General features: G+C 36.8%; 1 protein-coding gene across 3 annotated transcripts in view; it reads right to left on the bottom strand.

The window, feature by feature from the left end:
• FCHSD2 (FCH and double SH3 domains 2) overlaps positions 1-14,235 on the bottom strand; it is a 212,494-nt gene that overhangs the window by 120,127 nt on the left and 78,132 nt on the right. For 2 of the 3 annotated variants that reach the window (XM_019744393.2, XM_019744394.2), the window contains exon 4: positions 5,865-5,941. The exons of the other annotated variant lie outside the window; for it this stretch is intronic. In XM_019744393.2, the coding sequence (XP_019599952.2) occupies positions 5,865-5,941 (77 nt within the window). The remainder of the gene's footprint in view (positions 1-5,864; positions 5,942-14,235) is intronic. 3 annotated transcript variants of the gene reach the window in all.

The raw sequence follows: 14,235 nt of genomic DNA, 5'->3' as shown, positions 1-14,235 counted from the left end.
CTTCATATAAGTAATTTTGAAGCATGTGGAAAGGTATCGAGTATATATCGTATTACGCTATTCTGCTCAGATCAGGAAATGAGGCTCAAAACTATAAAAGGAAAGAAATTCTTTTAAGACCCTATCATTGCTAGGTACTATGTCATGTATTTTACATTTATCACATCATTTAATCCTCATGACAACTCTGTAAGACAGGCATTATCCCCATTTTGCAGAGGAGAAAAGTAAGGCTTAGAGAGGTTGTGAGATTTTTCTAAGGCTATTCACCTGGAAATAGCACTACCATGGTTATAACCTAGACTTTGCCATTACCAATAACTACTCTGCTATAAATCCAAATTTAATCATCTGTTCTCTGACCAGTACCTCCTGTTTCCACTCACTCCCTTTAGAATTTTGACTCCAACAATTACTCAACCCTATGAGAACTCACAATCCATTTGATCCTCCCTCCCTCCCCATCTCTCAACCCTCTCAGCATCTCCCTTCTCAGCTCCTTACCCAGCCTGGTTTCGTGCTGCACTATTGTAATCACACCCTCATGTACGCTCATATTGCCCTTGCCCCTCTCTCTTCCATGATTAGAATCTACAAGTCCCAACCTTGGTTAAATCCAAAATTCTATTTAAACCATGTCAATGTCTGTGCAGCAGAATGTTGCCAGAAAGAAAACCATTATCATGATGCCTGGTCTCACTTTAAATTGATGGCAAATAAATTCTAGTACTGAGTGCGACCAAATAATCCTACTATATTCCCCTGATCCACTTATTCTGCGACTCTCCTAGACAATTATTTTCTACCTTTTTCTCTCATCTCTAACCTAGACTCAGAAATACAGCACTATACATCAAGAAGACTAGAAAGGTGATAAGTATATTCATATTCTAAGATTAATTTATGTAGCAACTGATAACAAGGAGAAAGTATGGTGTTTAATAAATAAATGTTCACGTATTGCTCATGATAGGAAGGGAGGCTATCCTAAGCCTAGATAACACGAGTAAAGGCAAGAGGGTGACGGATTTCAGTCCAGCTGAGGTGTAATGAGAACTGCAATACAACTGCAGCGTCAGGTGCCCAAGGGCTGGGGAACCAAGGATGAAAGAAGGAAAATGGACAGAGATGAGGAGAGAAACATAATTTGGGGCGAGGTTTCTTCATGGATTTGAATATCTAAAACTTTAATTTCATCCTATCGGCAAACAGAAACAATAGAAGGTTTTAAAGCAGGGCAGTGACAGTAGGCCTATTTTACCAAGACATACAGATAGTTGGTATTGTGGCAAATGAAATTGTGAAAGGAGAGATCACAGGCAGAGAGGCAGCAGCTTAACATTCCTTAAAAAAGATGAGATCTAGAAAGAAGTGAAAAGTTGGAGGCAGCTGACTTTTTGGTTACCAAGCTGAAGAGTTAATAAAAACATGTATGATCATTACTAGCTTACTAGGCAATATTTAAAGACAGGAGTATAGATAAGAGTAACTAAAACTAGATAAGAGTCATTAAAGACCTGAGGGAACTGTGAGAAACATTTACGAAGAAAGGCCTTGTTATGGTTTTAACGTTTATGTCCCCCTCAATTCATATGTGGAAATCCTAACCCCCAAAGGCAATGGTATTCGGAGGTAAGGCTTTTGGGAGGGGATCAGGTCAGAAAACAGATTAGTGCCCTTGTAAAAGTGACCCCACAGAGCTCCCAAACCCCTTGCACCGTGTGAGGACACAGCCCGAGGTTGAGAAGTCTACAACTCAGAAAAGGGACTTCATTAGAACCCAACCATGCAGGCATCCTGCTCTCAGACTTCCTTCCAGCCTCTAGAACTGTGAGAAATAAATTTCTGTTATTTACAAGCCACCCAGTCTGTGGTATTTTGTTACAGCAGTCTGAACAGACAAAGACAGAACTGAAAACCTGTCCTCAAAAATTAAAAAAAAAGGAACCCTCATCCACTGTTGGTGGGAATGAACACTGGTGCAGCCGTTATGGAAGGCAGTGTGGAGGTTCCTCAAAAGATTAAGAATAGAATTACCGTATGACTCAGCCATCCCTTTTCGGGGTATCTACCCCCCAAATCTGACAACATTTATCTATAAACACAAGTGTGCTCCAATGTTCATTGCAGCTTTATTTACGGTGGCCAAGACATGGAAACAACCAAAATGTCCTTCAATAGCTGAATGGATAAAGAAGTTGTGGTATATATACACAATGGAATACTATTCGGCCATAAGAAAAGATGAAATAGGACCATTTGTGACAACGTGGATGGATCTTGAGATTATAATGCCAAGCGAAGTAAGTCAGACTGAAAAAGTAGAGAACCATATGATTTCACTGATTTGTGGTATATAAAACTGAAAAACAACAAAAGGTCAACACAAACAAAGGAAGGAACAAAAACTCATAGACACAGACAATGTTTACGGGTTACCAGAGGGTAAGGGGAGACAGGGGCTCTAGAGGAGGGTAAACGGGGACTAATATATGGTGATGGAAAGAAAACTGACTCTGGGTGGTGAACACACAATGTGGGATATAGATGATGTATTACAGAATTGTACATCTGAAATCTATGTAATTTTACTAACAATTGTCACCACAATAAACTTTAATTAAAAAAAAAGAAAGTCCAAGAAAAAGCATTGTTATGCAAGTCCAGTTTCCAGGCAAATGGGGGTGGTTTAATGGCATTAAATGGTCCATGTATCATCAGAATGGCAAAAATTTTAAAATACTTATCACATGCCCTGTTGGTAAAAAATAAAAAGAAACGGGCAATTTCAAATCAAATTAGAAGAAATGTAAAATAATATTGACACAGAGTTTATGAAGGAGAATTTATAATATTAATATTTAAAACATATAAACCATTTGACCCAGCATTTCCCCCTCTACAAATTTACCCTATAGGTATACTTTCACAATACACAAAGATATAACTATGTGCATACAAGTTACCCACTGAAGCATTATTTGCAATAGTAATAAGCTAAACAATCACCACCAGAGAAATGAACAACAAAAACTATAGTTTACCCATATTATGACCCAAACACAGCCATTGAAAAGAATGGGGGACCTGAACACACTGACAAAGAAGGACGTGTACAGCAGACGTGTACAAGCAGGGGAGAGTTACAGAAGCATATGTGTACAATGATTCCAGTCCTGTTAAAATCAGCAAAGCTGTGTATGTTCACGTACGCCTCACGCAGGGAAATATGGGAGAAAAAAACCACATGCTTTTAACGGCAGTGACTCTAGGGGAGTAGAAACGTGAATGGAGGCCGTTGGGGAGAGAGGAGGGGCTGCACTTTATACTCAACAAGCATGTGTTATTGGGTAAGAATTTTAAAACTACCAATATAAATACAAATACAAAAAAGTTAAAAGGGAAATTTAAATAGACTAGAACTAAAATAAACACCTAATAAACAAACCAAAAAAATTGCTAATTACCATTCTCACCTTTGATCCTGATTTTTCTATTGTCTTTTTTCACAAGGGCACCACCATCCTCTCGGGGGGTAAGTTAAAAAACCTGGGAGTCATACTATATATAGTCCTGCCTCTTTCTCCCTCTGCTTCATTCTTCAGTCAGAAAATATTTATCAAGTGCTTTCTATGTTCCAAGAGCTATTTTAGATACCGAAAAAGCTATAGTTTAATAGTTACAGAAAACTGTTTAGTCAGTCTCAGAACAAACTGAGAAACACAAAAAACAAAACCGCCAAATCAACTGCAAGTCCTCCAGCTTTGGGTTTTCTAAACCTCTCTGAAATAGCCCCCACAACCTAGTTTCAACCATAATTTTCATGGTTCAAACGAGAGATGGCGAGGCAGTAAATTTCTGCAATTCTATTCTTTCTGAATTCTCCCTCCCATCCCCGGAATTCACCTGCATATTATTACTAAAGTGAAGTTGAACATATCATTTTTCTTGTGGAAATTCTTTAATGTTTCAATTATCTTCTGAGTAAAACGAGAAACTGCGATACGCAGCCCTTCATGATGCCTACCTGCGTGTCCTCCACGTCCACTACTCCTCTCACCCTCCAACCCATATACTTCCCATCGGCCGTACTGAACTGCTCCTTGTTACCAAACGTTCACATTTTCTCATGCCTTTAAGGAATTACTTCTGCTTAGAATTCCTTTTGCACAACCCTGGCAAACTCGTGCAAATCCTTCAAGACTCAGCTCTAGAAACCAGTTTTCTTCTAGTCCCAGTGCACCTTTACTACTGCCCAATACTGCAGTTGTTTATGGTGGCCATCTCCGGGACCCTCCCTAAGGATGGACATCATGTCTTCTAGAGTCTCTACTCCTAGCGTCTGCTTTACCAGCCAGCATGTACAAAGTAGATATTTCACATCTATCTCATCAGTAAGGAATGAATGAAGGACTGCTTAAATAGCTGTGTGATCTTGAGTAAGGCATGTAACTCAAGACTTAGTTTCCTAGTAAACAAAGAGGATAATTGTATGTACCTCAAATGGGAGATAAGTTAAAGTTCCTAGCATAGTGTCTAACATAAAGTAAAATATTTAGTAAAAGTTGGCTTAACATACTTTTAAAAATTTGGTTGTATACGCTAGTCTGGGTGCAAAGCCTTTTAATCCTTATTTCTTTGGTAACCTGCATCCTGAATTTCAAAAAAAAACTTGGAACACAGCCTATCTATAAATTGGAGTTCTTCTTTACTCTCCAGCAAGCAATCTCTTCTTTGGTAGGGCTTACCTCATTCCAGCAACACTGAAAATTTATCATTCGCACTCTCATCTCAAGGTTTTGCTTTACTTTTCTCCTTTGCCTAGAATTTCATCTCTTCTCTCGTTTCTCCTTAGTGAAACTTTGTAGGTACTGGAAAGTCCACAAGAAAAATCTCTGTTTTCTTATATTTTCCCATATTGCAACTATATGGATCTATTATTTAAATAGTATCATGCCACCTTCCGAATTATCAGTCATTCCTGCAACAGTGAAGACCTATTAGGTTTTCTGTTATGTCTTCAGTTTTCTAGTCCCACTAAGAAATTATCTGATGAACAGCCTTCACTGACAATTCAGCAACTTGATTTCATATACAGACTCCAAACCACACACTTCAGTATTGAGTTCTTAATTACCCTGGATTCTCTGCTATTGTTTCATAGGCATTAGTCTTAACTCCAACCAGACTGCAAACTCTGAGATCTTGTCTTTGAGTTCTCATTCCCTCAATGCTAAGGACAATCTTGAGCACAAAAATCAATAAATACTTCCAAATTAACCTCAAAAAAAGAAAAAATTCGTTTCTAAACACTTTAACGATATCTGTAGGTTACCGAGGACACTATATTGTTTTAGCATCTGTCTTCTTCAAAATGTGTACATGGGTTTGACTAGCCTATTTCTGGATACCCAGTTTTTAAATAAATAAATACCAATAAGACTTATAAACTTTCCCCCCTAGGCTCACAAAATCTCCTTTCCAAATTTAGAATTTGTTTCTGAATTTAAAAAAATCAACAACCATGGTAGACACTAGAATTTTGTTTCATTATTGTTGCAATGTGTTTCACCTATAGGTCGCTGAGGAAACAATTTGTGTTTCATTGTCATCTATTCTTTAAATTTATATGTGGGTATTAATGAATTAAACAAATACAATCTTGGTTTAAGACATGAAAATGATCTATTTTATATAGATTACCTATGTATGTTGTGGAGCATTAACTTTATTAATTTTAAAATTATACCTAAAAACATGGCAAAGAAGCAAGTTTAAAAAAACTGGAGTCTACATTATATGTGCCATTGCTCTGAATGAAATCATTTTTAAAGAAAATGGGCAACAACTACTTATTAAGTTACCTGTAATCATTCCGATCATCAGCTTTTACTCCAGGCCAATCTCTCTTCAGATACTGACTAGCCAATTTCTGGATACCCTGTTAAAAAAATACATATATATATATATTTTTTCATATAAAATAATTATTGTGCCACAAAGGAAGCTTTCTTCCTTAAAATACAGTACTTAGCAAATCCCATCTTTCTAAATATAAATTTAATTCAGAAGCAAAGAATCAATGTTAAATGGTAGAACACTATAACTTGTTTCATTGTTATCACAATCTTCTCTTGTCTCCATTTTTAGGGAAAGGGTTAGTATAAGGATGAGAAAATTGAAACTTAACTGATATGCTTTTTACACTTCACCAAACTATTTGACCATCCATAAAAAAAACTACCTCTGGTATATCACAGGGCACACAGCTGTCCACCTCCACAGGGCTCTGACCACATGGCTTGACATCCCACCATTCCGCTGCTGTGGCATGTATTGCATTTCTAAATCCCAGCAGCCAAATTCTCAAATACTGGGAAAAGGAACAACACATCCAATTTGGAGCAGACAGATACATACTGGCTTGTAAAAATCAATGGACAGACCTTGGTGCTTTTCCATACTAGTAATTTTCAGGGCAGATTTTCAGAGTTTTTGCTTTTTAAATAATGCCGTGGCACAAATCACTTCAAATGAAAAATATGAGTTTTACAAAGAAATATACCCACTTAGTGTTATCCATACAACATGAGCCTAGGAAAAACAGAATATTTATCTGTAATAGGTATCGTGGGTATCAGGATTTGCACAGAGAAGTCTATTTTATTGGCCAGTGATGTTCAACTACTCACTCTGAATACAGAACATATTACTTTTAGATGGGAACGTCTGTGGTCCTCTAACACTATAACGGGGCCCAATGTGATGGATTAGAAATCCTTAACTTTGGGATAATCATCTCTATACATGCAACTTTAAAAAGAATAAATAAAATGCTTAGATGAAGAACAATCACATTAATTAACAACTGCATACTCTAAACAGAGGTTGCCCACGTAAAATTAATGCTGCAATCTATATCTGGAAATTTCTACTAAGGTCCTGCTGCCAAATCAGTTTGGCTTAATTAATTGTTGAATGCTTCTGTTTATCAGTATTTCAATGAGCCCAAAGGGTAGCAGGAACTGTAGAGAAGCTCCTTTGAATCTCAAGTTCCTCCTGAACTTGGCAATAGTTTGGTTTCACTATTTCCAGGTACTGTGAATTCTGAGAACTCACATACAACAGCACATCCACAATACTTCCACTTACATACCTTGTACTTTGGGGAATCAATTGTTAAGTCTTCCCTGAATATGAACAGGATTGCACTTTTGTATCTTTTTCATACTGTTCCTAGTTGTATGGCATTATCTTCCCACCACTTCCAATCCTACCAGAATTCTCACTGCCCCCCTCCTTTAAACTGAGTTTTAAATTTTCTAACACAAAATATTCATAAGTATATAAAGGAAAATGTGAAAAGTATCATTGCCTTGGAATTTCATGTAATTAAAACAGAATGTTCTTCCTACATTTATTAGCTGCAATTTTTTTAAAGAACTATCCCCACTGAACTATTTGGTTATCCTGAGATATAGTTCTTAGAGGAAAGGCAAGATAAATACTTGATTGTCCAGTTTGGTCTAAAGGTAAACAATGAATTTTTAAAGTAACATTATGCACGCATATATTTTGAATAAAATGTTTTAATTTACTGCAGTCAGCATTCTTTTGATGCGCTAATTATTACATCTGTGATCAGTGGGAGTCCTTCCAAGTTGGCTCCCATGTCATGACCTCAATAGATTTTGAGAGTTTCTTTTACAGCTGCTATTCCAGATCTGCAGTAAGCTAATTTTCCAAGGAATTCTGAATCCTTTCAGAGAAAAACCATCTTCAGAGACCACAATCTAGGCACTTCCTCAACCTTCTGGTTTTACTTTGTGTCTTTCTCTGAGAGGCTTTTTTTTCCTAACTGTATACAAAGTAGCTCACCTTCCAGCCAGTTACTCTCTCTCCAGCCACCCTAATTATTCTAATCCTTATCACATTGTTGCTGTCTGGTTTAAACATATTTGGTGTGTTTACTAACTATAGATTCCATGAGGTAAGAATCTTGTGTATTTTATTTTAATCACTATGTCTCCAGGCTATAGCAGCAAGAGCGTCACATTTGTTTGATGTCAGTAATATTCACTGGTTACATGAATAAATGTCACCTATATAATTTTATTTCTAATGCATAACATCCAAACTCCTTTTGTGTTTTTGCATTCTCAGTTAGAAATGTCTGAATCAAAATTCCTCTGGTTCCTAATTTTCATATGTTCAAAGGGAAAAAAATACTGTACCAGATTTCTAAGGTTATAACCAGGTGGTTTTAATATAATAAATAAGTTCCTTAGTAAAATTGTAGTCAAATATTGCCATCTCCACTATTGGAAGGGAACACAAGTTGTGTGTATACTCCAAAGCAATGAAAAAAAAACAAAAACACAGAAGTTTATTCCATACTTAACAAGGAATTACACATTAATTTTTGTGAAGAGCTCATAATATGTAGGCAGGAATAAGAAATATGTAGCATAAAATGGCAGGCAACACCTGGGTTACTGCCAAGTAAGTGGCAATATGTGATTTAGGTACACTGATGAGGAAAAGATCATCTGGTATTTCCATAACAAATTACACCTAGTAAATGATATGATAGTGACTTTTTCAGTTTAACCACTGCTAAAGTGGTTGCAGAACACTTCATACAGAACATGGGATATTATTTGAGCCTCAGGTTACAAGTAAGATTAGGAAGGCAGAAAAACAGCACTCTAAATTTATATAAAACAAATGAACTTATTAACGAGCATTTTAAAACACTTATTCCTCTTAACTCTGTTAAAGCCTTGTTATAACCACAGAGAAACTGGACACTAAGAGGGTGCATAATTTACTTAAGATCAGCCAACTAGTTAAATTTGAATTATAATCCCTAGTTATTCTAAATCATCACAAAAAACTCACCATTTTAGCGTGGATTTTATATAATTCTTTATAAAAAATTCTTACTTTAACTTGTTATTTTTTGTGTGCATTATAAGTCACAATAGCAATTTCTAGAGTTCTAAACCACAAAGTTGAACTGTATTAAACTGAATGAACCCTTTAGAGATGAGATGAGGGATTCATGAAATAGACAAACACTGAGATCTGTAGATGAAAGACTTTATTCAAGTTAGTTAACAGAGGCAGGAATCATGACTTGTGTGTGCTCTATGCAGCTGTTCAAGATCTCATCTGCATGGACACTCAAGAAATACTCAGTGGCCTTTATAGGAAAGTTCCTAAATAACATTTCATGCCGCTGGAAGCATTCTATATACTTAAATTAACTGGCTTCCCTTTTATGTTATGCTTAAAGCTACATCTTATAAATAAAAGGTTTATTTATATAGAAATACAATCTACCCCAATTAAATGGCTAAGGAAAATAAACCTAGGGCAGGAAATGTTTTAAAGAGTGTTGCTGTTGTTGTTGTTTTTAATCACTTCCCCAGCCTACAACATTACTCTCTAAAACCGGTTGGTGCGCTAGACATATAATATGTATTTATATTTACCTGAGCATCACTGATGTATAATGTTGATTTGATTTCCAAATATAGTTTACTCTGGAGCAGTGGTCTCCATAAAAACGTACTATCAATATACTCTTTGGAACATCCAATAACAACCCATTCCAACTTTCTAAAAAGCCACCAGTGTCTGATGTAAGGGTTGCTTTGTTTCATCTCTCAATAACACTTGCTATATTGCTCTAACAAGTGAAGCAACACAAAGAAAGCCACTGTTCAGTAGACACTGGGAAATGGACTGATGGCTTAACCTTTTGCCCATTTACAACAGAAAGCTAAGCAGGAGTGTGCTCCATGGTTCTCTGTACACAGGTTATTTTGTATCCATTTCTTCCCACCAACATGGCTCTACAAAATCATAGGAAAGCATGTTATTTATATGCTGTAACTTTTCATCATGAAATTATTAACACTTCAAAAATGACTTTTAAAAATTAACAAGTGCGGGGGGCCGGCCCAGTGGCTCAGGCAGTTGGAGTTCCATGCTCTTAACTCCGAAGGCTGCCGGTTCGATTCCCACATGGGCCATTGGAGCTCTCAACCACAAGGTTGCCAGTTCAACTCCTTGAGTCCCACAAGGGATGGTGGGCTCCGCCCCCTGCAACTAAGATTGAACACGGTACCTTGAGCTGAGCTGCTTCCTGGATGGCTGTTGGTTGGAGCACATCCTCTCAACCACAAGGTTGCTGGTTCAACTCCTGCAAGGGATGGTGGGCTGCGCCCCCTGCAACTAGCAAGGGCAACTGGACCTGGAGCTGAGCTGCGCCCTCCACAACTAAGACTGAAAGGACAACAACTTGAAGCTGAACGGCACCCTCCACAACTAAGATTGAAGGGTCAACAACTTGACTTAGAAAAAAGCCCTGGAAGTACACACTGTTCCCCAATAAAGTCCTGTTCCCCCTCCCCAATAAAATCTTAAAAAAAAAAAAAATTAACAAGTCCACTGCATAAGTTGGACTCTTCTCAAACAGATGTAAATTATACATTGTCTTTACTATTCTTAAATTACTTTAATAGCTACACAGAACTTCACCTCCACCCCTAAAGAAAGTTTTGAAATATTTTTCATTGCCCTATGTATCTCTTCCACCTGCTGTTTCTGAGTTATATCCCCACTTAGAAGCCTATTGTAGGAGAAGATTCTGGGAAGATAGTGGAGTAGGAAGCACCAGGCATCTAACTCCTAATCCAGACAGCAGATTCAATGGCAGAATGTCTTGTGTAACTATTTTGTAACTCTGAAGTCTCCTGAAGGCTTGCAATTCCCAGGGGACTCCTGGGACATTAAATGAACTTACTTTCATCCAATCCCTGAACCTAGCTCAGCAAGAGTAAGCCCCATCTCCTAGCCATGCAGTTGTTCCTGGAGCAGCATGAATGTAGGGTGGGCAATAAGGGCACTGTCCTCCAAATATCAGGGGATCTGTGCTCTGATCACTGAACGCTGCTTATGAGCAAGGAGGCAGAGACACAAATGCGCAGACACAAAGGGAGGTAGCCATTGTTGTACCCCTATTCTGCACTGAAGTAAATACAGCCTAATGAACTTTTTGGACACCATCAAATGGACCAACAGATGCACTGTGGGAGTAATAGAAGAGAGAGAGGAAGGGACAGAAAGATTATGAAAAATAATGGTGAAACCATCCTGATTTTGACAAAAGAATATTAATAGCCAAGAAGCTCAATGAATTCTAAATAGGATGAACTTTGAGATTCACAGTTAAGACACATTATAATAAAATTGTCAAAAGCTAAAGACAAAGAGAAAATCTTGAAAGCAGCAAGAGAGAAGCAAATTGCCACACACAAGGCCTCAGCAATAAGATTCTTAGCAGATTCCCCAACAGAAACTTAAGAGGACAGAAGATGGTGGGTCCAGATATTCAAAGTACTGAAAAAACACACAAACACAAAAAAACTGTCAACCAAGAATACTATATCCAGCAGAAGTGTCCTTCAAAAGTGAGCGAGAAATTAAACCTGCTCTGCAAGAAATGCTCAAGGGAGTCCGATAGGGTGAAAGGAATGGACACTAGCTAGTAACTTGAAGAAATAAAAATCTCATTAGAGGTAAATATATAGGCAATTATAAAAGCTAGTATTATCATAACAGTGGTTTGTTTTCTATGTGATTTAAGAGATTAACACTTTTTTAAAAAAATTGTTAGTTTAAAAGCTAGTATTACTGTTACTTTGGTATATAACTCCACATTTTGTTGTTTACATGTAAGAGACTAATGAATTAAAAAACCTTTTTGGTTTATGTTTTTGGACATAAAATGTACAAACATGTGATTCTGTGATATCAATAATAAAAAAGGTGGGGATGAAACTCTAAAGGAGTGAAGGTTTTGTATATTCCTCAAGTTAAACTGGTATAAATTCAAATTAGAGTGTCACAACTTTAGAATGCTAAATATAATCACAAAGAAAAATGCTATATAATATACACAAAAGGAAACAATAAGGAAATTAAATGTTCCACTACAAAAACTCAACTAAACACAAAAGAGACACTAACGCAAAATGACAGAAATACCTCCTTATCAATAATTAACTTTAAATGTAAATGGATTAAACTCTCCAACCAAAAGAGCCTGGCAGAATAGATTAAAAAACATGATCCAACTACAGTAGTACCTCGGTTTTCAAATGTCTCCATTGACAAACATTTCGGTTTACAAATGCCATAAACCCAGAAGTAATTGCTTCGGTTTTCGAACACGCCTTGGAAGTCAAACATGTCAACACGGCTTCCGCTGAGTGCAAGATCCTGAGGCCTAGCTGTCGGCTGTTTTCGAACGTTTCAGAACTCGAATGGTCTTCCAGAACGGATTACATTTGAAAACCAAGGTACCACTGTATACACTATCTACAGGAGACTCTTCATATCCAAAGAAGACTACTGCCGTATTCTGGTAGGCATGATGACATCTTACACTGTGGTGCAGGCACTAGAGATACAGAGAACCAGATTGATTACAAAGATATGTGGTAGGGAAAATTGACGTGACTGGTAATGGTCTAGCTATGGAAAAGATAAGGAAGGAGATGACAAAAATGACCCGTTGGATTTTGGCCTCATACAACTGGATGGATCATAGTATCGCCCCCAAGGATGGAATACATTGGTAGGCTATTTAATTACAGAAAGGGTTGTTCGATTATAATACAAACAATCCTGGTTTACCAGAAGTATAAGAAAAGAGGAAAAGCCACTACCTCTCCTAAAGTGAGATATGTCAGGAAAACCTATGTAGACTGTAGTACACTGGAACTGGATCTAAAAGAATAGGAACTTGACCAACTGAGAAAGGAAGAAGGGCATTACAGTGTTTAGCATAACTTAGATGAAAAAATTGGTGATGTAAAATAGCAGGGGAAATATGGGAGATGGGTTGGTGGAGTAAATTTTTACTTGTAAGCATCCAACTTGTTCTTTGAAACTTATGCTAACACTTATATACTGAATTCTTCTTTAGTGCCCAGGAGATATCTACTCTCAAAGTAGTTTTCCATGAAGTTATTCTCCTTCTTTAGAAAGACTCTCCAATGTCTTTCTTTAACTCAGTTCGAAGTAAAAACACCATTACTATCATAGTGCTTACTATAGAATCGTAAAAATACACTTAAAAAGATGTTGCCTTGGAAAGTCATAAATCTAATAACTAGGATGTATATCATCTTAATTTACTATGTTTACACAAAAGGCATAGTGTTGCCTTTAATAAACGTAAGCGGCATACAGGTCATCTGCCTGAACTATGCTTAGTTCTCCACTGAAAGTTAGTATGACAATTTCATAAGAGAAAGTATGTGCATAAATCCTGGACTTAAACAGAGAGGAAATGTTATATGTGCAATTTATATAATGCTGTTGCCAACATGAGCACACAACCTGGAAGTCTGTTTAATAAAAGGCATTTTCCCTCTAGGAGACACAGGGCCCAATATACCTGATATTAAATATTAAATGCCAGTTATTTAATCACTTTCAAGCTCACTTCAACGATGCTACCCCCTCCAGGCAGTCTTGTTTTCGCCTAGAGCTCCTCCATGTATTCCCAGAGCAATATGCAAGCTTTCATCATGAGAAAACCCTGACTAAAAGGCACTGACTTAGCTTACCTCTACCATTCCAATAGTTTTTACTTCATTTTCCATTTTGCAATAGATTGTTTAACCAAGAAACAATGTTTTCACTTTTATGAATTTTTTTCTTTCTCCCACATTTTGTGAATTTTTCTTTCCAAATTGCTGGAAGCTATTAGTAATAAAAGCAATATTTTTTCACTGTTACAGTCATTTTCCAATAAAGAGTAATATTATTTGTTGGCAAAAACTAAATTTGGGGGTTTTATTTTATAATATTTAAACATTAGCAATTGGAAAAGAAATATGGCTTATCAATTTTAGAGCAAAATGTATATAATTTTGGCTTATTTAGAACATTACAAAATCACTAGACATCATAAGAACTGTAACTGTTTTCAATTTTTTTGTTAAGGTTACATTTCAGTGCCTGGATTAGTTGATAGCTATTTATGAGCCTTTCTGACATGAAGGGTTTTATTGCTGTTGTTTTTAAACAATAAGAAAAGTGTTAGATTAGTCAGCATGATTGAACTGCCCACTTGATCTCAAAGACAGCTGTAAAAGCAATTCCTTCTTCAAAGCAGAAACTGGAATGTATCAAATCAGCAAGCGAATAATAATT

Source organism: Rhinolophus sinicus, linkage group LG06, assembly GCF_036562045.2.
Source record: "Rhinolophus sinicus isolate RSC01 linkage group LG06, ASM3656204v1, whole genome shotgun sequence".
Taxonomy (NCBI): domain Eukaryota; kingdom Metazoa; phylum Chordata; class Mammalia; order Chiroptera; family Rhinolophidae; genus Rhinolophus; species Rhinolophus sinicus.
The sequence above is the reverse complement of the archived record's forward strand: the minus strand, read 5'-3'. Positions and strand labels throughout refer to the sequence as shown.